General features: G+C 35.7%; 1 protein-coding gene across 1 annotated transcript; it reads right to left on the reverse strand.

Moving 5' to 3' along the window:
- Positions 1-255: 255 nt before the first annotated feature.
- On the reverse strand, positions 256-22,503 carry LOC131052904 (uncharacterized). The gene is made up of 6 exons (XM_057987545.2): positions 21,921-22,503; positions 18,188-18,328; positions 17,883-18,068; positions 17,690-17,750; positions 873-997; positions 256-701 (listed from the first exon to the last, which is right to left on the reverse strand). Exons 1-6 carry the CDS (start codon positions 22,350-22,352, stop codon positions 642-644), a joined length of 1,005 nt encoding a protein of 334 aa, XP_057843528.2. The 5' UTR covers positions 22,353-22,503; the 3' UTR covers positions 256-641.
- Positions 22,504-25,072: the final 2,569 nt, after the last annotated feature.

The raw sequence follows: 25,072 nt of genomic DNA on the forward strand, positions 1-25,072 counted from the left end.
CACTATAAACTACGTAAAAATTACAATGAATTTGTACAAGCAATTACAAAGTAAATAATAAATATCTCTAGAGATGCTATTCATTCTCAGAAATGCTGTCCTAAAGAAGTATATGCAACCAGAAAACAGAACTAAAATCACATTCATTTATGATTCATATATATGTAGCTTAAATTCAACAAACAGGCCTAAAGCATATGATCGTTGCAGTTCATAAATATGTAATTTAAATTTAACAAGTAGGGATACACTAAATGACATAATAAAAAATTCCTTGTTACTTCACACTATGTTTTAATCCTTCAAGTTCTTTAACAATCAAATAAGTCAACCATATTTGCCTATTAAATTTTAGTGCAAGTAATTATTACAGGGACTTAAGAATCCCCGTTTTCAATATTGTGTGATCCCTTAATCCTAAGAGATTCTATTTCCTTGCAAACATGATTATCCTTTCACCATGCTCCAGTAAAGTTGGATATGTCCCGTGAAATTTTATCCATTTTACCACATTATTCTTCCATGTGCTTGCAGTCTACCACATGTAATAAAACGTAGGGCATAAATTCCAAGTCTTGTAAAACAATGGCACCACCCAACAACAATAAAGAAGTCTATGACTCTCATGAGCATTTACTTGATTACGTGCCACAAACCATGTTGCATCGTGCAGCTATTGCTTTGAAGTCCTCAAGATTTATCTGCAGTAGAACCAAAAAATATCAGGTTGATGAATTACCCTGCCTCCCATTTCTTTCAAAAATAATATGAATATTTCAAATTTTCATCCATAGACGTGAATGTCCATAAGAAAAAAAGAATGAAATAAATTTCAACATTATGATGAGCAACAAAACCAAACCCTTTCAAACCTGTCTATCACAATCCTTGTCAAAGGCATTAATCATCTCACTTAGCTCTTGCTTACTCCACATAAAATCATGGGCTAATGCAACTCTCTCCAAGTCTCGCACTGTAATTTTCCCCTTTCCTGCTTCTGTGATCAAAAAACACAAGATTGTTAGACTATTTCTAAAGATTATACAGAAAAGCACGATAGAAATGAATCTGTAAAGTCATAGCAGCATTACACTCAAAAATCCTAAAATCAACCCACAGTAATTGTTAACCGCCATACTGTTTATCTTCTTGTTTCCAAAGTTTTAAAGTGGTTTTGACTGTGTAATGTCCCCAAATTATAAATACCCAAATTTTGCCCTAGATCACAATTCTTAATTGAAACAAGGTAGGGTTAGAGATACCTTTCACTTTGATTGAGGCCCTGCAAACAAGTTAGGGATCATTTTATAATCAGAATTACTAAAATGGATCTCCTTAATTAGAAAGCAGCAAGTATATATATTAAAAGTATAGATCTAATCACAAGATTGCTTAATTCATTTTGAGAAGGCTCAACCATAGAAGAGCTAAGATAGGGTGACTCGAATTAAAAACATAGGAATTCAAATTAGTATGCACAGTTGAAGGTCATGGAAGGTTGCATGTAGATCATGGGCATTTCTAGTCGCTGCAAGATCCTTATGAAATCCCCTGCAGGAGACAAAGAAGTCACATGCAATCACAAACATCAGCTAAAGGTAAATTTACAGTCAATTGAATTTGCCGCAGGGAACAATCCTAGTCAAGGGCATCGAGTGTAGTATCTCTCTTAAATTTATTTTGAATATATCATACCCCGGAACATAATTATACTAATTTTGCTCGATGATATATAAACATGAAATTCTCCTTTATTTGAAGAGATCAATTCAGAAACTGTTGCTAATAGTTACACTGTATATCAGTTTTAATGCTCAAAACATAGGAATTCAAATTAGTATGGCACAAAAATGACCAAGATATTCCATTCTCATGACTTGTGATGAGTCTCGATACTGCAGTGATTTATTTCCCAATGAAGTGCCTTTTTCTGCCTTAAAATCTGCCAGATAATTGTCCTTAAATTGTCACAACCTGCTGCCAGTTGTTAGAATACTTTAATTCAAATTCAGATTATCAAATTTGCACAAAGGTGATCTTCATGTGAACTCACTTTTTGAAATTGTCGGTTTTTGTCCTCCAAGTCCAGACCTAAAGGAGTTTTGAATTGGAAAGATCCCAATCGATTTTATAACAGAAAAACACAGACTTAACAAACAACTTATAGGAGAACAGAGGTTATATTGAATTTCCACAATATACATTTATAACTGAGTCCTTGAATCACCAGTTCATACAATTCATTATAATCACAAACTGAAGCATCATCCAATCCTCCTTTGGGATTCAACATAGAAAGAAAACATACAGATTTCCTTTGAATGAATACTCCCGACTCTTGTAGGTAGACGATGGTGCTTGATTGACTTGTGTTCCTAAGTGCAAGCTGTAGCTGCCCAGTATGAGCAATGCCGGATTGATTGGATCGTCTAAATCAATGGATTCACTTGTACTCCTATCCTGTGCATGACACTCTCCTTGTCTGAATGTATTGGCTCCTTATCGCAGCTTTGCCTTATCACTAGACAAAGGCAAAGGTGAATACGACAGTCCTCTTGCAAGTAGCAAGAGTGAATCTCCTATCCTCTGCACCAAGTTCTATCTTTCTGTCTGCAGGCTGATTGGCACGACCTTTAGCCTCACTGTGTCTGACCCTCTTGTGGTTCTTCGACCTTTCTTCAATCTTGGAGCCTCTTCACAAGCTTCGTCCTGATCATCAATTCATAGGGAAGACAGTATTAGACAACTCAAGGCTATTTCGAAAATGCTTAGACAAATCAAAAGCCAAGCTAGGGGCTATGTCCCAACCTGATGTGGTCTGGGTTTGTCATCCAGAACCAGTCGTGCCGGAGGCAAAGACATGATCATCCAAGCATGCCATCCTTCATGCCCAGCGTGCCTTAAAAAGGCTTGTGTGCCGAGTTACGGAGAGCCGACCTCAAGTTGGTTGACAAAAACATCCCAAAAGAACACAAAAAACAAAACAGGAGAAATATTTATATAATAAGTAATTTTTAATAATTTCTCCTAACCAAAAATTTATTTAATAAAACTAAAGGCAGAAATAAAATAATCGGATGTTAAAGAACACTGCATGGAAGGCCAACTAGGCCCTTGGAATCAGGATCATGACAGTCCTCTCATCCTCTAATTGCTTGACCTCAAGCAATTGCAGACTGGGAAGGTCAAATATCTCAATGCCTTCCCATGTGGCATCTTCTAGCGGAAGCCCCTTAAACTTTACTAAGTATTCAGGAATCAACTTGTTCCTTAGCCTCTTTTCCCTTGCATTTAATACTGTTTCAGGTTCCAATATTAACTTATCTTCATCATCAAGTGGTGGCAATTCCTTCGAGGGCACAATCTGCTGTCCAAGAGCCTTCTTGAGGCATGAGACATGAAATGTGTTGTGAATTCTACTGTTGGGTGGTAATTCTAACTCGTATGCGCCCTGTCCCACCTTCCTCACCACTGGATAAGGGCCATAGAAATGTGGTTTCAACTTTTCTGCTCCACTTCCCTTAATGGATGACTGTCTACAGGGCTGCAATCTTAAAAATACCAAGTCTCCTACTTCAAATGATCTTTCCATCCAATATCGATCGGCATACATCTTTTGTTGATTCTGAGCAAGCTGCAAGTTTTCCTTGAGATTCATCAAAATATCCTTACTTTGCTGTACCACATCTTTAGCACTAGGTACTCTACCATCCGCAAAAATCAAATCCACAAAAGAAGTAGCATCATAACTGTAGTCACATAAATCTGTCCACTTAATTAAATGAATATTTAGTATTTATTTAATTATTTAACCATCAATTAAATTAATTAAATTAATATTTAATTAATTCATCTTAACCCTCTTCTCCTATTAATTAAATAAATTATTCAATTTATTTGATTTAATTCACTTAACCAAATTCAGACCATTAATTAAATAAATAAATCATATTTATTTAATTAAATATTCTCTCACATTTAAATAAATTAATATTTATTTAAATCCCCCAAAATCCCACCTCTCACATTTAAATAAATAATTTATTTAAATCACCTTTATCCTCCACCCACTTGTATTTTCCTACAAAAGCAAGTTGCACAACTATTTTAAATAAATTATTTATTTAAAATCCTATTTATCCTCACCCACTTGAAACCTTTAATGGTTTCCCTTAAAGTATTCAAACTTGATGGCTTTAAAGTCTTCAAACTTGATGGCTTCCTTCTATAGTCTTCTTAAGACTTTAATGGTTTTCCTTAAAGTCTTCAAGCCTTTAATGGTTTCCCTCAAAGTCTTCAAGCATTTTAAATGCTTTATCTTCTTTTTCTCATTTAAATAAATTAATATTTATTTGAATATTTATCCAAATTCAACTTACACCATTTAATTGAAATAAATGATTTTATTTTAATTGAAAATACCAAAATTTCTCCCACTTGCATTTTCCTACAAAATCCACTTGTATGCCTAAACCCCTTCTAAATTCTTCTAAACCCTTCCTAATTAGCCTAATCCATCCCCTAAATATTGTCACATTCCTAAGCAAATTGGAGTCACTTCTCAAAGACTCCAAAGTCTTTGAAAAGCAATTAATGCTTTGTGTGTTCAACAAATTAACCCTCAAAGTCTTGGATAACCTTTGAAGGCTTTCAACCTTCAACCACTTAATCCCCAAAGTCTCCAATAACCATTAATGGTTACCTCAAACCCTCCCACATGGTTAAAACATTTGTTTTGACTCAACCTCTACCCAACCCAAGGGTCTCATCAAGCCTTTAATGCTTTGACCATGATTATCTCTTAAACATTTGCACAAAGGTTTATCCTTGGATTAACTCTTAATCCAGTGGGTAATCTTAATTTAGACTTGACCCTTACCTTCTAGATAACCATGAGGTCTTCTCAGGCCTTTAATGCCTCCAACCTCTTCTCTCAACCCAATCCTATGTTGAAACTTGTCACCATTTTATTGGTGCCAATTGTGCACATGGATCCCCAACTTTCAATCCTAACCCTTGTTAAGATTGCTCAATCTTAACCCTTCATTTCCCTATTTCTTCTATAAATAGAACCCTTCTCCTCAAGCAAAAGGAGAAGCATTTAGAGTATTGTTGTTATACTGGCATTAGCATAGAGCTTTTTCATAGCATCACTATCTACTCTAGCATAGTATTTAGCTTTTCATTTCATATTTGAAGCTTAGTATTAAATCTCAATCCTCCATAAGCATCCATAGTGCAAAAAGCTGCTGAGAGCTACACTCATTTGGGACTTGGAGAGGAGAGGAACAAGGGAGGAGCAACTATGAGCATCTTGATTAGCTATTTCATTCTATGTTTATATGCTTTCTATTTCATGCTTAATATCTCTCTTGATATGCCTGTTTAGGATAATCTTTTGTTGCTAACACTAACGTTTGTTTCTTGTGCTCTTGTGTGTGTTGCCATCAAACAGATTTTCTAATCCTTTTTGCAGAGCATCAATAACCATAGAGAGCTTTGAAAGGGGACACTCCAATGGATATATGATGAGTGGTATTGTAGCAATACTCCCCCAGATGTAACCATTTAACCCAGGCTATTTGTTGGAACGTAACATAATTCCTCAAATAGCCCTTGATCCATTTATTCACTACTTCAATTTGTCCATCCATTGGCAGATGATAGCTAGTACTTGGTGTTACCTCTGTCCTAGTCAAACGAAAGAGTTCTTGCCAAAACAAACTGAGAAATTTGTTGTCCCTGTCACTCACAATTGTTTTTGGCAAGCCATTAAGTCTGAAGATCTCTTTAAAAAATAAATCTGCCACCTGAGGTACTTAAAATTCTGAAGATATAGCATGAAAGTGAGCATATTTTGTAAGCCTATCAACTAACACATAGAGACAATCTTTACCTAATCTTTGGCAAACATGTGATAAAAATTAAAATCCATTGATATACTCTCCCACTTTTGATTGGGAGTGGGTAAAGGCTATAATAGTCCTGCTGGAAAAGCATGCTCCACCTTGTTTTGTTGACATTCCTTACATTCCCTCACATGCTGCATTACATCCTTTTTCAGCCCCTTCCAAGAAAAATTTCCCTTACTTGTTTATATGTTTTGTAGAACCCCGAATGACCAACAAGGGGAGTGTCATGGCAAGCTTTAAGAATCTTTTCCTTCATTTTGGATCCAAGTGTGAATTCGGGTTGTAAGGAATTTTGTATTTGGGATTTGAAACAGCGAGCATGGAGTGAGGGAAGATGAGGAGAAGATCAAGGCCATTCAAGATTGGCCTGGGCCAAGCAATTTAACACAGCTGAGAGGATTTGTAGGATTATGTAGCTACTACAGAAGGTTTGTAAGTGGGTTTTCCCAGCTAGCTGCTCCCTTAACCAACTTGACCAAGAAAGGGGCATTTGCATGGACTCCATCTGCTCAACAAGCCTTTGATTCTTTTGTTTTAGAATGTGATGCTTCTGGTGAAGGGATAGGAGCTGTTCTAACGCAAAATAAACATCCTATCGCTTATGAGAGTAGAAAGCTCAATGAGGCTGAGCGTAAGTTGTCAATTTATGACAAAGAAATGTTGGCTATAATACACGCTTTGACTACATTTAGGCAATATTTGGTTTGTACCAAGTTTTTGGTTAAGATTGATCATAATAGTCTGAAATACTTCCTCAATCAAAGGGATTTGAATGATAGGCAGCAAAAATTGGTAAGTAAAATTCAAGCCTATGACTTCAATATTGACCATGTGAAAGGGAGTAGCAATATTGTGGTTAATGCCTTATCTAGGAAGCCACACTTATATTCTATTACTGATATATCTTCTGATTGGAAGACATTAAATACAGCTGATCATGTAAAGGATCCATTTGCTACTGTCTTTTTGGAAGGGAAAATGCAAGATGACAGGTTCAAGGAAGCAAATGAGTTGATTCTTTACAAAAGGCATGTGTACATCACACCTAAATCCAAAATGAAGGAGAAGATTCTTAAGGGTTGCCATGACACTCCCCTTGTCAAAGTAACAGCAATTGAAGACTTAGGGCTCCTTGAGTAAGTAAAGCAAGGGCAAGAACAGCTAGGAGTGCATGATCAGCAATCAGCCACTCCAAAATGGCTAAGGGAAAGGATGAGAAGGTATCCAAAAGAAGAAATTGATCCCACAGTTGAGTTGGAAGAATTTCTAAGTCAGATAATTAAGCCAGTAGAGAAGAAGGTGGCAATGAAATTCTCCAAGGTCACCAAGAACAAATTGGGATCCAAAACTCTACATGTGGTAGTGCCAAGGGTTGACAAGGCCGGAAGAATATGATGTAACAAAAGTTGATCTGGGACGTGCGAACAAGGCACAAGTGATAGAAGATTTTGATGATTCCACTCAAGCACTGAAAGAGCAAATGAAGAAGATGGAATAGAAGTATAAAAGATTGAAAAGTGAGAACAAAGACTCGTGTGGATATGTGCAACACCTAATGCATCCAGTTGGGCAGAAAGATCTGACTTTTGTTCCTCCTACAACTCTTCCGAAGGAATCAATTGATGGCCTTGAAGAAATGAGGAAAATAACCCAAGACATTAAGAAATGGGTGATGTCCATTTTCACCGCCACTTGTAAGTTCATTGAAGACTTGGCTCAGATGTATGGAAGAGTCCTATTTATCCTTGGCAAACTGGAGAATGTTAACCAAGCATGGGAAGACACCCACATCTACCAGGAGATGACCATTCCACACCTAGAAGCATTGATTAAAGTCCCTAGGCAAGCATTGATAGATGGTGAAATCATAAGAGAAAATGAAGCATATGACTTCCCTCGGTGGTATTGTGCAGTGACTATCGGGAAGGAATTCTTCGAAAGGTCAAATGAAGAGTCAGCTCGATTAAGAAAAGCAATCAAGAATAGCAAGGAAGGAATCCTCAATACAATCGAAGCACTATTTGCACAAAGATTGACTGATGAGGAGATGATAGTGGATAACTTGTGAAATAGGCTGAAGGAATTCTTTTTCGTGGAATCCTTCTCAAAAAATCATCTAGAGAATGTTTCCATATTCTCAAGCATCATGCGTAGGACTCAGGAGGCAATGTCAAGATGGTAGAAGATTTTTGCAAGTGTGAAAATGACATAGCTATTTTGGAGTACAAGCTCGAGACTGCGCCAAGTATCTCTATAGATGAACTTGAGACCGTCATGGCTCAATTCATTGCATTTTCCATCAGAGAGAAGGATAGTGGGCGCACTATTTTGGGCGATGATCTATTGAATGCATAGTGGAGTGATGAGCTGTAATGTCCCCATTTTGAAGAATAATTAATTAATTAATTTAATTAATTAAGTTGTCCAAATTGTTGATATATTTTATGGATAGCTTGATTAATTATTTTAATTAATAATGTTGAGTTAATTATTTATAAAGTTATCAAATAAATTAAAAATTAAAAGATGACTTTATATTTGATTAATTTAATAAAGTGACTAATTAAATATTATTTCATAAAGTCACTTCTAGAAGCTTCTAGATGTTGGAGTGAAAAAGTATAAAGGGAGATCAAGATGAAGCTTCAAGGCAGATTTGGGAATTGAATTTGATCATTGGTTGGGTTTTGTAGAACCGAGAGGTGTTTACATACTTGGGTCTTTGGGAACGAAAACTCCCATAGATTGCATAACTGAGGGAGTGAAAGATCTTCCATGGGGTTGCAGCTGAGAGTGGAAGATACTCAATCTTCCATAGAGCATATTGAGATATTACATGGTCATGGTGTTTGGGTTCATGTGGTTTTCAGACTTATCCTTGAGGAGCCTTAAATCCATTTATTTCTATTAGAGAGGAAACCGATTTTGTTGAAGATCATTTGAGAACATAGAATTTCTGATTTGAGACCGAATTGTAATTTCTGATCCTAACCCACGATTTGGGTCATATCACATCATTCAGGCCACGAATCATTATCAATAAGGCAGCAGCAGCATTGGTGAATAAAGGCGATTCCATTGGTAGATGATTGGAGGTCGAATTGCATGACGAATTGGTCTATTTGCAGGTCTGATACAAAACCGACTTCAAACTATACACCCACGATTTGATAATCTTTCATCATTGAGGCATCAAAAGCTAAGTTTGAGGTCAGCGATTTCATTAGCAAGCAAAGGTGATTCCTTTTATGTCAAGTAGAGAAGGTTTTGTGGAGATATCGGCTTCATATCAGTCCAAAATCAGAGTCGAACCTATATGTGGTGCACCATCGATTTGACTCATATCCGCACAATTTGGCATCAAAACACACCATTAAGGGAAGCACTTCACTCAAGGGACAAGGGCGGTCATTTAGGAGGAGGTTTGGAGTACATACTGCTGATCAATATCAAATATCAGACTTTCTAATTGCAGCAGCAGGGGCAAATTATGAAGTGGTTCAGATTTAGCACATTGGTGGCTCTTTGTCTATGATATTGCTTGCTTCTTCACAGCGCCTCATCCCAGGTTCATTTGTTAATAACACTTCATTGTAATTATCAGTTGAGGATGCCAAAAGACTAGGACTGTCATTTGTCTTCAGACTGTCTAAAAAGGTCTATAATATCAGTCCTTATATTTGATCAATTGTGTTACCTATGTAATGTCTTCGGATGGTCAAATGAAATAAAGAAGAGAGGAGTTTGGATTGCATCTACTACATCTTTACATTTATGATTGTCTGAGGATGTATGCCAAGTGTTCGTCATAATGTCAGTCTGCTGTAGGACGTGGTTTTTGATGACTTAAACTCATGAATATCATTCATAGATTGTTGCTTAAGCATCTCTAGTCATCTATCGATTAAGAAGAGTCATTTAGGGTTGATTTTTTTTTGAAATGTTCATAAAAGATGGTCTTTATTACAATCTGAAAACTCTGTCAGCATAACACACAACTTGGACAGTAAATATTCCTTGTTTTCAGTCATCATAGGACAGGGGATATTTCATAGGCTACTAAATGCATAGTGGTCGTGATGCCTTATTAATTGCTAGGCCCACTGCTTGGCACCACATGAGTCATTTTTGGTCAAACCCTAATTAGGGTTTAAATGGAGAAATCTTAGCCCTTGATTCCAATTTGATCTTGGCCGTCCATTTCATTTTTGGGGGCCTATAAAAGGGGTTCGCCCCTTCATTTGTAAGAGAGGGAGATTTTTTATAAAATTGTTGCTAGAGACTATCAAGATAATTAAGAGTAATTCATTGAATTTTGGTGATTACTTGTGTTGTTTTTAAGTTTGCATGGTTTCTTCTTCCTCGAGTAGATTAGATTTGCTTTCAAGTTGTTAGATGCACTTTGATTTTAATGGAAAATGCGATGGTGTCTGATGAATTTCTATAGCTCATACTTTTTGCACTTAGATGATTTCATTGGAACGTTTCAAAAAGCACTTCTCATTGCCAAATCATTCGTAATATTTCCTTGGAATTAAATTTGTTTAAGTCTTCTTAAAGGATTGTTTCACCTCACGTAAGACCCCCTTGGATTACCAACATACATTAAGCCAAACGAGCTCATATCCAACATAAAGTTGCACGTTTGCAGTAGGAACCTTGGAGTCACTTGTATGATCTTTCAAAATCTTAGCATACACGAGATTTTGCTCAAGGGAGGCTATAGTGTCTTTGGGAGCTTTATTTTGTGTTGGTGTGGTCACAAAACACCCATCAGCACCTCCCATGTAGCATCCTCTTTAGGAAGATCTTTCCATTGGACCAGATATTTTATAATTGTTTTGTTCCTTACCTTCTTATGAAATTTATAATAGCCTAAAGAATCAAAATCAGTTTCCCTTCATCATCCGATAGGGATAGCTCTATTGAATGAATAATTTGACTTCCTAGTGCTCCTTTTAAACAAGAGACATGAAAAATGTTACATATCTTACTGTTCTCTAGCAATTCCAATTCATATGCCACCTCCCCAAATCTTTACTTGATTCTATAAGGTCTATAGAGCCTTGGTTTTAACTTCTCTACTTCACTCTTTTTCAAAGAAGACTGTCTGTAAAGTTGTAGCTTTAAGAAGACCATATCTCTTACTTCAAATGTTCTTTTAGGTTGATGTTGACAGCATATAACTTTTGTTGATTTTGTGTTCTCTGTAAGTTCTTCTTGAGTGATTCTTAAATTTCGTAACTTTGCTTGACTAGATCTTTTGCCCCTAGTACTCAACTACAAAGATGACCAAATCCACAAAGAATTAAGCATCATAACCCTACAAAGCCCTGAAAGGAGTCATTCTAATGGTCATATGATATGTGGTGTTGAAACAATGTTCCCCCAAATAAGTCATTTTATCTAGGCCATCTAATGCTCTACTACATAATTTCTTAAATAGACCTCAATCCATTTGTTGATTATTCCCATATATTCATCAGTTTATGGGAGATAACTAGTACTTGGAGACAATTCAATGCCTATTAAATAAGAGTTGTTGCCAAAACAAGTTAAGGAACCTACTATCTCTATCATTTACTATGTTTTTCAGCAACCTACACAATTGGAAAACCCCTTTAAATAATAAACCAACCACTTGAGGTGCCTTAAATTCGATGGATATGACAAATAAATGAATATATATAGTAAGTCTATCAACCACAACATATATACAATCTTTACTTTGTGCCTTAGGGAGTCTTATTATAAAATCCATTGAGCTTTCTCTTTTTCGGTTTGGAATTGGTAAGGCTATACTAACCCTACAGGAAAACCATGTTCTATTTATCCTATGCCCAGCAGATAGAAGTCATCTCACATCTTGCATTTGCTGAGAGCAACTTCCAATTGTTGAATTCTCTTGGTACATGGAATGATAAAACCATCAACCACTATAACATTAAATCCATTGTGATTTTTCATTTGTAATTACCTTCTACCAACCAACCTTCATCAATGAAATTGTGTGTTGCTCCAGTATCAATTAGAACTGTAACTTTGTGTCCTTCCAAAATTCTGTGTACTCTGAAAGGATGATATTTAGGAGCATCTCATAATGTTGTAAGTGTGCCCCGTGGATGCCATGGACCCCCACTCTTCAATTTATAGCTTTAGTTCTTCCTCTAAATCCTCATCAGCGATTACTTCTATGAGACAAATGAACATTATACAATTTTACAGGAAACAATGTTGCTCCACAGTTCAACAGAAACAGTCTTTACCCCAACCAAGAAGAAATCCCTTCAACTCCTACACCCAACTTGCCTACCAATGGCCAAGCATTCGAAAATTAAACCTGCCTTGGGTCATGAATTGCCCTTCTTAGTTCCTCACAATCACCAGCCAAACATTAGAAGATTTACCATTACAACAAACTGGTGGACATCCAAGATCTTGAGATAATGTTACAATCTTTGGAGTCAGAGAAGCCAAAATATGAATTACACTTTTTTAAGCTTGTCTTTATTCATATTCTTGTGTGTTTTCAAAGGCATTGATACATGATTATATATTTTACATAAACATTTGCGAATGTGTACTCATACACATATTCATGCACACATGTACATGTTGTGAGAAATGATTTATGGCCACATGTTTAGGTTTGTACCTTTATAAATATCTCAAGAATAATTTTGGCAATTTTTAAAATTGATTTGCCTCTAATTGTCATTGCAGACTGTATAAGGACTTTGTTATGTCTATATCTGCATTTGACATTTGATTCTACAACTTAGTAACTTGGATAAAGGTCCCACCCTTCCCACCATAGAAAGGTCTATGATAGAACCCCTAAGGAGAGAGAGGTAGAGGGTAGGGAGTGGAACTCTTGCCTTGATACAGAATGAAATAGGCGAACCTCAAGGTCAATCCTCTTCCTTTGGTCTTTACAGGAAATCAGGTCTTGAAATCATTTCCTCATTTGAATGAAAAAAGCATAGTTGAGAATTACAACTCCCATCTATGGGGGATGTAAGTGATGCTGATCCACCCATATTGCCTGTGCGAGTTTTATGTTTATCATTTCTTGAATTACGTGGTCCTTGTTAACCTAAATATTACTTTAAGTGTGTTTCTCAGCATATCGTGACCTAGCAAAACCACAAAAACTAATTTACGTATATCATAGAGCGAAAGCACTGTGCACATTATATATAAAATACATACACTTTTAAATGAACAAGGAGTTCAAACCGAGGATATTGTGTGTTGCAGAATCCCATTTCTGAGGGGACTTTTATTTTAGGATGGGTGGTACTTATCTAACAGCATCAACTAACAGATCAGCATCGTGGCCATAAATTGTCCTTTAGGCTTGATTTTGGTGTGTATGAATAATCCTTTATATATATATGCTCTATTATCAAAGGCATCGATACATGATTATACATTTTACATATGCGTTTGTAAATGTGCACTCTTACATATATTAATGCACACAATCATGTATTGTGATGGATGATTTATGGCCACGAAATTCAGATTGCTCCTTTGTACACATCTCATAAATGATTTGGGCAGATTTATAGTTTATCTAATTGATTTCCCTCTGCTTTTATTTTTCTTTTTGGAATAAATGAGGCTTTGGTGATGCATATGGTAAAGATTTTGCTAGGCCTATATCTACATTTGATGTTACAGAATACAACTTAGGAACTCTATTTTGTCCTTGTGGTGTTACTGGTTCGGAGGGTTCAACTTCAGTCAAAGCTTTTTTGGGGGTTGGGTTCGTCAATACAAAAACATATAAAAATCAGAAAGATATACATATTGGCAGCAGTAATTAAGTTCAAAGCACACCACCAAATTAATAGTCAAATTTAAGTCAAACTCGAATGTCATGATATATAGTAAAGTTAATAAATTATAATTTCAAGTGTCAACTTTTAGCCATCATTGATCATTGGTCAAATATCATATGAAACATAAAAAATATCATCATCACCATCCATATTAGATGACTATCTTCCTATAGGTCATTTGAATTAGATTTGCTTGACATGACAATCATTTGAGATTATGAGCTCTGTAGAATGTAGTCTCAATAGACTATGAATGACATTTTATAGATAACAACTTGATGACCATCATATCCATGGCTCTACAGTCTTCATAGAGCATTGTGATACATACTATATGCTTCATAGAACACTATGATCTCTCTTTCGATACCACTGTCATTGAAGTTTACTATCACTCTCATGATGGCTTCCTTGTACACTATCTTTGTTTGGTGCTGTATCACAAGATCTTTACACATATTAAAACTGCATCCTTTTAAGTGTATAGGACCTTGAGTGTGTCAAGAATTTGGATAACCCTTAAGGTATCTTTAAAGTAATGAACTGGCCCTAAGATTTTAACATGGTTCTACCCCTTGCCGACTATTATCTACAGATCACTGCCCCTACACACTTGATAGAGTGTTGAAGGCAGTCATTTGATACTCTTGTAGACACAGTCCACTGTCTTTAACAATGGTAAACACGATTCCTGCATTGCTATCAATCTGATACCATTAGAGATTGAGAATTCAATATGCAAAGGTTTATGATTTATATTAGACCATACATTTTATTCTAGCATAACAATCCGGTGATTATTCCTTGATGCCATGGTTTTGACAAATCTTTTTACCACTGCTATAGACGAATACCTTACAATAAAAAGTTTTTTAAAAAATTAAAAAAACACCCGAATTCACTGGCTGGATGCATCTGGAGGTGAAATTTGGCTCGGGTTCGCTTGGGTTTGTCCGGGCCAAACCCACAGGCTGTGGATAGGATCCTGACTGAACCCACAGAGAACCGGACCAGGACCCTGAACCTGGTTTGAACCGGAGTGGGACCCAGGGTTGCCTAGGGATGCACCAGTAACAGAGTTGTTAACCTATCCATGACTTCAAATTTGTTTCTCAGTGCATTGCAGCCTAGCAAAACCATAAAAGATCATTTACATGTATCATGGTGTAAAACCACCTTGGACACTAAACATAAAATTCATTGCCCCTGCATATAAAATCTTATAAATAAATAAGGGTTTCAAAATGAGGATATTGTGTGTGTTGTGGAGTTCCATTTTGTATGGGATTCTCATTTTAGGATAGGTGGTCCTTATCAAACAGCATCAACTAACGGATTAGCATTGTGAATGTAAATTGTCCTTCAGGCTTAAATGGGTTATGTATGAGTAATCCTTTGTATTTATTTGCAGTATGGTCAAAATCATTGATATATGATTATACATTTTACATATACATTTGTAAATGTGTATGTATACACATTCATGCACACATGTATCCATAGCAATTAATGTTTTATGGCCACATGAATGGAATTGTTCCTTTGTTAATCTGTGACGAATAATTTGGGGCTTGGGCAATTGTGTTTTACTGATTTGCCTCTGCTTTTTTTCTTTCTTTTTGAAATAGATGAGCCTTTGGCATTGCAGATTGTGAGGATTTTGTTAAGCCTCCATGATCGATAATCTCATTCATTTTATGGTAGAAATTTAGAATCAATACAATAATAAACTGTGCTACTTATTCTCAAAATAAATGATAGTTAAGAAGGAAATAATTCTATGCACACAGATTTTATCCTGGAAATGTATAACAGGTTTTGGCAGTGGCAAATGTACTGTTATTGAATTATTATTAGAAGCTAACCAAGTACAATGAGTTGTGAAATAATGTGGTATTCAACAATCTGCCCCTTGTTCCACATTGTTACTTCCTCATTGTGAAGTCTATGGTATGAATTATAATGGAATTATTCTTCTCAATGTTTTACAATACTTAATTCTACTCCCCATGATATGATTCAACTCTCTTGTCCATTAATAGATGGTTCATGGTGGGATGTCCTTCTTGAGCAGTCAAAGGTCCTAGAAGTGGAATTAGAAGAAGCATTTGATTGTTTGCTTCAAATTTTGTGTTTTCTGGTATTGGAACAAAACAATTCAAATTTTTGTGTTTGCTTGAAGTAGATGGGCAATTTTGCAACCACTGTGGCGATTATAAATTGGTGCAACAGTTTTGAAACTGCCTCTTGTGCAAAATGATAGTTTAACTCTCATTTTTTTTTGGTTGTTTCTGAGAGCTGAAACCTTTGGTAGTGATTCCTTTGATAAAATTTGATTCATCCGGATCCTTATGGATCACACCTTTTTAGACAGGTTTTTGGTCTAACAAAAGTTTCTCTTACTTAGAGGGCACAGCACATGAATGGTGGTACCACAGGTTATTTACTTGAGGTCATAGTCTAATTGACAAATATGATAAATTTTGCAAAAGATGAATTGAAAGGTTTGATAGAAGGGATATTGAAGTTCATTTTAGAGAGTTGGCCCAGTTAAAGCAAAAGGGAACAACAGAGAAATATGTGGAGGAATTCCAAAAGTTATTAGTCATGGTGCTTGATGTTACAAAGGAAGCTTAATTGTCCTTTTTATTTTAGGGTTAACTGAACCTCTTAGGGCTTTGATTAAGGCATTTGATCCATTGACCCTTCTAGTGGCTATGAAAAGAGCTTTGAATTTATAAACAAATGGCCAAGAATAATTTCTACTAGAAAACCCCCCTCCTGTAGAAGAGAATAAGAAACCTTTACAAAAAGTGTTTCCTTAACAAAAGGCATCACAGCCAAAGCGCAGTTTTGATGAAGTGACAAAAATTGAGGTCCACCGAAATAAACTATGTTTTTCTTGTAAAAAACTATGGGAACGTGGACATTGATGCTTGGGAAGTGCATTACATACACGTACATGTGTGCATGAATATATGTATGAGTGCACATTTACAAATGTTTACGTATAATATGTAAACATGTATCAATGCCTTTGACAACACTGCAAATAAATACAAAAAAATGAATAAGTACAATTTTATAAAGTGGAACTTGTATTTTGGCTTCGCTGACTCCAAAGATGGTAACATTATCTCAAGAGCTTGGCTGTCCACCAGTTGAAGATTTGGCTGATGATTGTGGGAACTAAAAAGGGCGATTAGGACCCAAGGCAGGTTTAATTTTCCAATGCTTGGCCATTGGAAGTCAAGTTGGATACAGAAGTTAGCAGGATTTCTTCTTGGTTAGGGTAAAGACTCTTTCTGTTGAACTGTGGAGCAACATTGTATCCTGTAAAATTCTATAATGTTCTTATTTAGCAATTTGTTCCCCCATCCTTTTGTGCTTACCTTGCTATGCAATTTGAAAACATAAAGTGCCTGCTAAAGAGAAATTACTTACTCTGTTTTGATAAATGCCATGTGCTAATGCTCTCTTTCTTTAGAGCATTTATTTGTGAAATCAGAATTTCTATATAGAGAAAATATATTTTTTTTAAATCTTGAAGAATCAAAGAAAAGGATTCACTGCACAAGGCCAAAATTAAAGGAACAAACCTCCATATTTTGCCACTGCAAATTCTTATATATAAAAATCTGTTCCATTCTGGTTAAGGAAAGGGATGTGCGAAAACATGAAATAAAGAGAGCAAAACCACAGCATAACTAGTAGATAAGTGTCCTATGCGGGCAACGGACTGGACTCTGCAGAAGTGTGAAAACTCAAAGATAAAGATCAAGTGGCAATGAGAATCTGACTTGAAATCAAAACTAAAAGGAATGAATTTCTTCCAAAAAGCAAGGGTAGTTTATTTATTAAGCAAAAAGGAATTGTTGATAAAGAATGCAAGAGGGAAAATAGCAGCCAAATGCTAACTTGAAAACTCACCATCAAAGTAAAAGAAATATGCGATAACTTCATCTTCAGTCAGTTGTATTGTATTAATGCTCTGAAACAAAAGAAAAACACCACTATATTACTACTGGGCATTGGACTGAACCATGTAGCCTTCAAAAAATTTAAAAAATCTGCTTCACTACTTTTATACATATATTTGAAAACAGTTATAGAGAAAATATACCTTTGTTTTCTTTTTTTGCCTTTTACCATGAGAAATTTTGCTAGCATCAGCTATATCCTTACACTTTTCTAAAAGTTCAGAATCGTTTATTTTTTCTTTTGACATTCCAAATTGCAAATGTTGTCTAGAAGCTTCTGTTACAGAAGCAGTATCTTCCATAGAAACCCCCATAGAGAGCGCAAGGGCCTACAGCTCAGTTCAGTACAGCATTATCAGCTTACTAAAGAACATCAATGACATAATGGAGAAGTTTTCACAGATAAACATGCCCTTGCAACTACATAAAACTATCCATATAATTAAACCTGTTGTAAAGCTGCATCTTCATCCAATCCAATCTGCTGTAATGCAACATTGTTGTTTGCTTCATGGTCTATTAATAAAGATCCATATTCTTTAGATGCTTTATCCACAATTAAAGAATTCAAAGACTTCATTTTCTTGCCCTGGCACCACAGACAACAACCAAATGATTGTCAAATCTGAAATTAATGCATTAGCTTTTATGATGCAATCTTTAACGTAGTTGACCACCAGCACATGCAATCACTTGAAATAATCCTACTCAAGTCAGAAATATTTCTAGTGCTTGTCCAGAAGACTGTTAGTACAATATGAGATTTCATAATGCAAAAGAAATTCAGTTTATGCATATTATAGCAACACTTAGGCAAAATGTGCATTTATTCATTTCATAAATAACAAATTAACCGTGACCTTTTTAATCCTTGATATTGGGCAAACAGGAATATAGTTTTTAACTTCTGAGAAGAGATATTGCTTTCTTTCACATTTTACTTTTTAGCACAATACATACTGAAACCTATATAATGAGGAGCAATGGTTGAACCATGGTTCTCAAACTCAGCAAGTTCTCAACACACTCACGCCATTTTTTACCAAACAAGTAACTCACTAGAAACTCTTCTAAGACTGTCAAAAAACTTGTGAGTTTTTGTCCACAATTCAGCTACTAAAAAAATCAAAAACCCTTGTTAAAACCCTAATTTTTGTGTTTTTGTCATTTTCTTCCGCAACTATTAGGATCTCAGCAGCATGAATTGATTGTCGAGTGATTTAAAGGATTTATACATTTGGTTAAAAGCAACAACATAACGAAAACTGGTATGTGTCATTAAGTCCCTGTGGCCTTAAGGCTCAAAGTCGTTAATTTGGATCTGATGGCAGGGACTCCGCCCCTCAACTCTACTTTGTATCATGATAGAGAACCTGTCGGGTGTAACCCCCAGAACTTGCTAAGGTTGCTGCCTCTTGGTCCGACTGGGGGCTACCACTCCCAGATTCCTACTATAATTTTAAAAAGCAAAAGATAAATATCATTTTGGACCATTTTGAGCTGCATCATATGGAAAAGAAGACTTTTCCTTTTATTTTTTATTGAAATAAAAAATTGAAAAAAATCATTTTTCCCCTATTTTTATGAATTTTTCAGAGGTCTTTAGTATCATGGTAAAATCTTGAGTATTTGAATTCCATACTTCGATTTATTGAGTCAATCCCAATTCCAAGTAATGCTACAATGATCAAAATAGAATTGTGTTTTCTAAATTCATCCTTTATGAACCCCATGCTTATATAAGTTTATTTTGTGTATTTATGTTTTTTTTTTCATTTCACAAATCCAGAGTCCAAGTAAAAAATTTAGCTGACTAATTTTTGCCAAATCATGAGTCCCAATCCCAATTCAAAATTTTATGCTGCTGAATTTTTGATATGGGATGAATACTACTTGAAAAAAACCTGTTTACTTGTATTTTCCCTAATTTCATACCCGTGTGAACCATATATGCTATTAGCCATGCATAAAATCAGAAGAACTGACATAATTCTCAGAAGACAAACTTTTTCCAATCCCACAAAGTAAACGAAAGTAAAGCACAGCAGGCAGAACTAACAATGGAGAAGATTTACTGATTCCACTTTGGTACACAAGGCAAAGGGAAATAACCAACAAAGTCATATGATAATGCACCCGTTATCCTGAACCAAATTCAAAATGCAAGCTAAAAATGTTCCTTGTGGCAAAGCAAAAAAATTGCAAAAGTAAAGGGCAGCATTTGCTTCAAATACTACAATACTACATGAATGAGAATTCAACACACTACAAACTGAAAGTAAGGGGGAGAGTACTTTGTCTAGGAGCTGTGCAAGCACACTACAGTTGGATAAAAACAGAAAGTAAATAAAAATAAAGAAAAATGGACTTGATCAAAGATAGTTAAACTGTATTAATGTTAATATTAGTTGACCTTCAAAGGAAGGAAGAAGACAGAGCATAAAGATAGTGTTACAAATTGTCCATGAGCAAACATGAAAAACTAAAATTGTAAATTGGGAATTTCTTAAAATCAATACCTTTGTTCCTCTCTGTCCCAATCTTTTCTCTTCTTTTTTTTTTTGAGAAAATATTATGTTAAATGTAAGAAAATTTTCAGAGGAAAACTCTCCCCAAAACTGGGACTGTGCCCCAAGAGACTCAACATCTTTGTGGTAACAGTCACTCAACTTATAGTCTTACATCTTGACATCCCTATAAAATTGGAGCCAAGTTTCCCCAAGGGAACCAATTAGATACCATCCACAAAGCTAAACGCTAATTTCTTAAATAAAAAAATGATAGCAACTGCCCCATTTTTACTTGAAGCTAGAACATTTTTTGTATGTCAAATTGTCTGCAACCTAATAGTAAGGTGAAGCAATGATGATAACCAAGGTTCAAATCCCACTGAGCATGTTCTCTATTTTAATGTGGCAACAATATTGCAGCTCACACTAACAAAATTAGATTAAAGGTCCCAGGTGAAATCTTATGAAATGAACACCCCTCTTTGAGTTTCTAATTTGAACAACAATATAACCTTGATGGTGAATTCCCAACACATTAAAAAAGGTAAAGGTAGGTTTTCAAGTCATGACCAAACCGACCACAAATCTAATTTATCAGACTTGCCTTGTAGAAGCCTAAAAAGGGATTTGGATTTTCCAATTAACTGTTATATTGTTCAAATTTTGTACCCCGGGCTTGACCTTGTGAGGAAGCTAGGGATTAAATCAAACAAACTTTGTCAATCCACCTACAACCAGAGTACTACCAGAGAGTTCATTGACTTAACCTTAAACTAATTTACTAAGCGAAATGCACACATCTGCAATGCTTAAAAAGATTAAAAAGTTCCTACTCCTGCAATCCAAATGCATGCATATACTTATAGGAGTGTGACCCAAGATCGAATCCCCCAACAGTAATAAGAAACGATTAGGGGTGCATTATAGCCTAACCCATGTTTAAAATTAAAACTATTAAAATTCACAGGTATATTGTAGCATGACTCTTGTTTACAAATCTCAAGAGTTTGTTTTACGCTTACTTCAAAGCATCCTAGAAGCCTGCCAACCCATAACCTTACCCAAGATTCACCTTAAAAAGAAAAACTGGATACATTTACAATTCAACATGTACCGGTTCAATTGCTATTTAGGGCCAGCCACGCGACCTTTCCATCCTCCCTCTTACGGGACACTTGTACCGACATAAGAGAGGTTGAAATCCCCCAACTGCAACAAGGCGTCACATAACTCTGAAATAAAATATACCATATTTGTAGTGTGGCAGTTATGGAGTTCATTCTACACCATAATTACATTTTTTAAGGATATAACCCAAGCTCAACCCAAATAGCATTAATGACTATCAATTACCACATCCAATGTTTTCTAGAAAAAGAAAATTGAACTACCATAGGCATGTATTGCTTTCAATTGTTGCAAATGATTTTCTAAACTTAGATTTTAGATTACTTTGTTCACGGCGCCTCAAAGTAGTAGCACGTTCTTCTAGAACCAACTGTATATATGAAACTATATCCGGCTTATGGGGTTTCGCTACTGAATCCATCATCAGCGAATAAGATTGAAGTCGGTGCTTGATTACTAACATTAGATACTAAAACAGCTAAACAGATAAACTGTAAAATTCCCTCTGATGTTAGTATATCACAATGTTAGTTCATAAATCACCTTTGGTCTTGCAGGGGCTCTTTTTTTTGCAGGAGTACTCTTCCTGGGTGTAGGCAATTTTTGTTGGATTTCCTCGTCAGCTGACGAATCTGACTGTTCTCTATCGTCTTCCTCTTCTGAGGGCTGATAGTCATTGTCATCTTGTTTGCGTTTTCCCTTATTAGAAATAGATATTTTCTGCTTACTGGCCTTAGGCTGCGGCAGGGAGGATGCAAGTTCTGGAAGGCCAAGAGCCTGTAATTTTGCCTTGTTTTCCTCAATTTTCCTCTGCCTCTGCTTTTCATAATCTGTTATGGTTGGAGAAGATATTTTTGCTTTACTTTTGTGTTCTATAGCCTTCAATTCCTCGTTGTCTGAGGAATTAAGAGATGCATCTGGTGAATCATCTTTATCTTCTTTAACAATGCCTACCTGGTTCTTCTTCTTCCTCATAACTTCTCCTGGGAAAGTTAAATGTATACTCCCAGATTGTGGGGTAAAATCTGTTTTCTTGGAATTGACTGTGTCTCTTATTGAAACACGAAGAGCCAGTTTTGATTCTATTCCAGAAAAAGAGATTACGGATTGTAATGGTGAAAGTTTATTTTCATTTAGTTTCCATTTAGTTTACATAATTATATATGATCGTACCTATATTTTTAAAAAATCTAATTTGTTAATTGTTGTATATTTCTAGTGTTGTTATGTTACACTATTTGTCCGTAAGTACTATTGCAATCAGGTGCATCCAATTTTCTTTTTTTTTTTTATCGGTAATTTTGATATATTGATTTTCAAAAATAGCTACATTCTTCCAGGTCCATTCAAATTTCAACATCAGCCCAACATTCAGTTCAAACCTATTGTGCGGAGTTCCAACAAACCGGAAATAGAAGTAAAAACAGTACTGTGCATTCATACACAAAATAATACAGTCATCCATAAATATTGTTTGTTTTTTTTTAAACCATATAAGCATAAAGCAAAAAAACATATTTTTGGCACCGTGATCGCTCAATCTGAATCGCTCTGGTTCGGCTTCTTCACCTCCTCATCAGCAATCTTTGTCAAAGCTTTCCCTTTGGCTGCTTCAGTCTTCATCTTTGGAATGCAGTCCAAGTTCCCAAAGTCTGGGTCACCTTCGAGGCTTGCTAGGAACTGGACCGCTCTCCCCTCCTCGAACCGGTCACGAAGCTCTCTTCCCACCTCCATGAGCGCCACCACCTTGAGTGCCTTTAGGACCTCATCTGTTCATATCAACTTGACACAGAGCTTCATGGCTTCCCAACCAATACGAGCTTGTTCCCTGCATTGCTTCTTTAACTGATTCTCCGGTCCTCTGACAAACGCTGGTATCTCCTCCTCTGCCTCTCCTTCCCGAATACGAATTCTGGTCTGAGGGATCACCCATTCCAGGATGGAATCAAGATTGATCAAGTAGTCCCTGTCAACAAGCTTTTTCATTGTAAGCTTGACTTTCTCCACTTCGGGTTCAAATTGGCAAGCCCAGGCCATTGTCAAAGAGTAGACCTCCATGTTTGTCCTGTACCTGAAATGGATATGCACCAATTCCTCCCCCAGCATTAGCTGAGCTGCGCTCCACAGCTTTTCTTCCTTATATTTAAAAAGGCCTTGCATTCGTTTGTCCAACACCGTTCCTAGAAAAGGGACTAATTTCTTCTCTATTCTGAGAGTGAAATTAGCCTTCATTGGACCTTCTCAAACCCTGTTGATACAAAAAAACTAAACTGCAGAGACACAACAAACCTTCATTAAGCCGGTTTTTAACTAATACATTACTCAAAATTCAAAATAGTTATAAATTCGTCGTCGTTTGCGATGAGACATAAATGCATAATCTGTGATATTAATGGAAAGATATTTCATGGCATATTTACTGCCCACTGCCATTGTCTTGAACAAATACTTTGTGCTTTTCAACTACCACATTAATTACGATGCCTGTGATGGTGAGTACTCGTCCTTGCTAGTTGTCTTGCATGTTTACTGGTTTTGTGCTTCCCGGACTACATTAATTCCACTTCCATACTCTGCCATTTCCCGACCACCACTTTGCCACTTGACATGTCATATCACATCCAATATTGGAGAGGAGGTCCGCCACTGCATTAACACCTCCCCTGACATGGGAGACCCGAAAATCCTCAAAGGAGGTTAGTTTTTCTCGTATTATCTCCACCCAATGAGATAGTTTCCACGAGGGGGTGTTACCCTTCGCTATTGCGTTGATCACCACTTGGGAATCCCCTTCCAAGTGCACTTTTGGTACTTTCATGTTTGTGGCCATTAGTGTCGCCTGTGCTTCAACTTCGTTATTTGTCCCATTCTGAAGTCGTTGAGCCCCCTTGGATAGGATGACCCCTTTATCATTTCTTGCGACTACTCCCACTCCTGAGATTCTCGGGTTTCCCCTAGAAGCCCTGTCAAAGTTTATTTTAATCTAGTCCTTAGTAGGCGGTTCCCATTTGACCTCTTCTTTTGCTGCTTCTGAAAGGGAATGAACCCTCCGGGACCCATTAACGGGTTCATTAACTTGTTATTATTCAATTGTTTTTCCACCAATTACATTATGAATTTTTTCAAATTACAAAAATATTTTTTTTAACTTACATTTCCATTTTCTATATTAATTTTAAAAAAAAAAAATAGGTCATTAAAATAATATTTACTATGTTCTAGTTTTCTTTTCAAATTATTTTTTAATCATTTTAGTTACTATCATGACAAATAATTTTTTTTGTTTATTATTAAAACTATAAAACTAATTATAATACTAATTGAATGTAATTTAATTGAATCTTAAATTCAATTAATCCTAACTATAATACTAATTGAATGTTAATTTAAAAAATAGATTCTCTAATATTCAATAAGATTACACATATTTACTAGCATTATAGTTAAGATTAAACCAACTAACTTAAAAAATAATTTAAAACTAAGTCAAGTTACATAATCTTTTTCCTAACACTAATGCTCATTGAACCTAAACCTTACACTAAATCAAATTGAATTGTAACTCTAAAACAATACAAAATTGAATCCTAACTTTAAACATAATTTAAAACTAAGTCAAGTTAAATGCTAACCCTTAATGTAATTTAAGACTGAACCAAACTAAACACTAAAACTAAAACTAAATTTTAACCTTA

Source organism: Cryptomeria japonica, chromosome 9 (assembly GCF_030272615.1).
Source record: "Cryptomeria japonica chromosome 9, Sugi_1.0, whole genome shotgun sequence".
Lineage (NCBI taxonomy): Eukaryota > Viridiplantae > Streptophyta > Pinopsida > Cupressales > Cupressaceae > Cryptomeria > Cryptomeria japonica.

What these genes read in the sequence shown, in the direction of transcription:
- LOC131052904 (XM_057987545.2), bottom strand. Translation starts at nt 22,352, where the DNA reads ATGAGGAAGAAGAAGAACCAGGTAGGCATTGTTAAAGAAGATAAAGAT. An exon ending in AAGATGCAGCTTTACAACAG is followed by an intron (nt 18,069 to 18,187) that starts GTTTAATTATAT and finishes ACTGAGCTGTAG; the next exon opens with GCCCTTGCGCTCTCTATGGG. An exon ending in ATATTTCTTTTACTTTGATG is followed by an intron (nt 998 to 17,689) that starts GTGAGTTTTCAA and finishes TTTTGATCACAG; the next exon opens with AAGCAGGAAAGGGGAAAATT.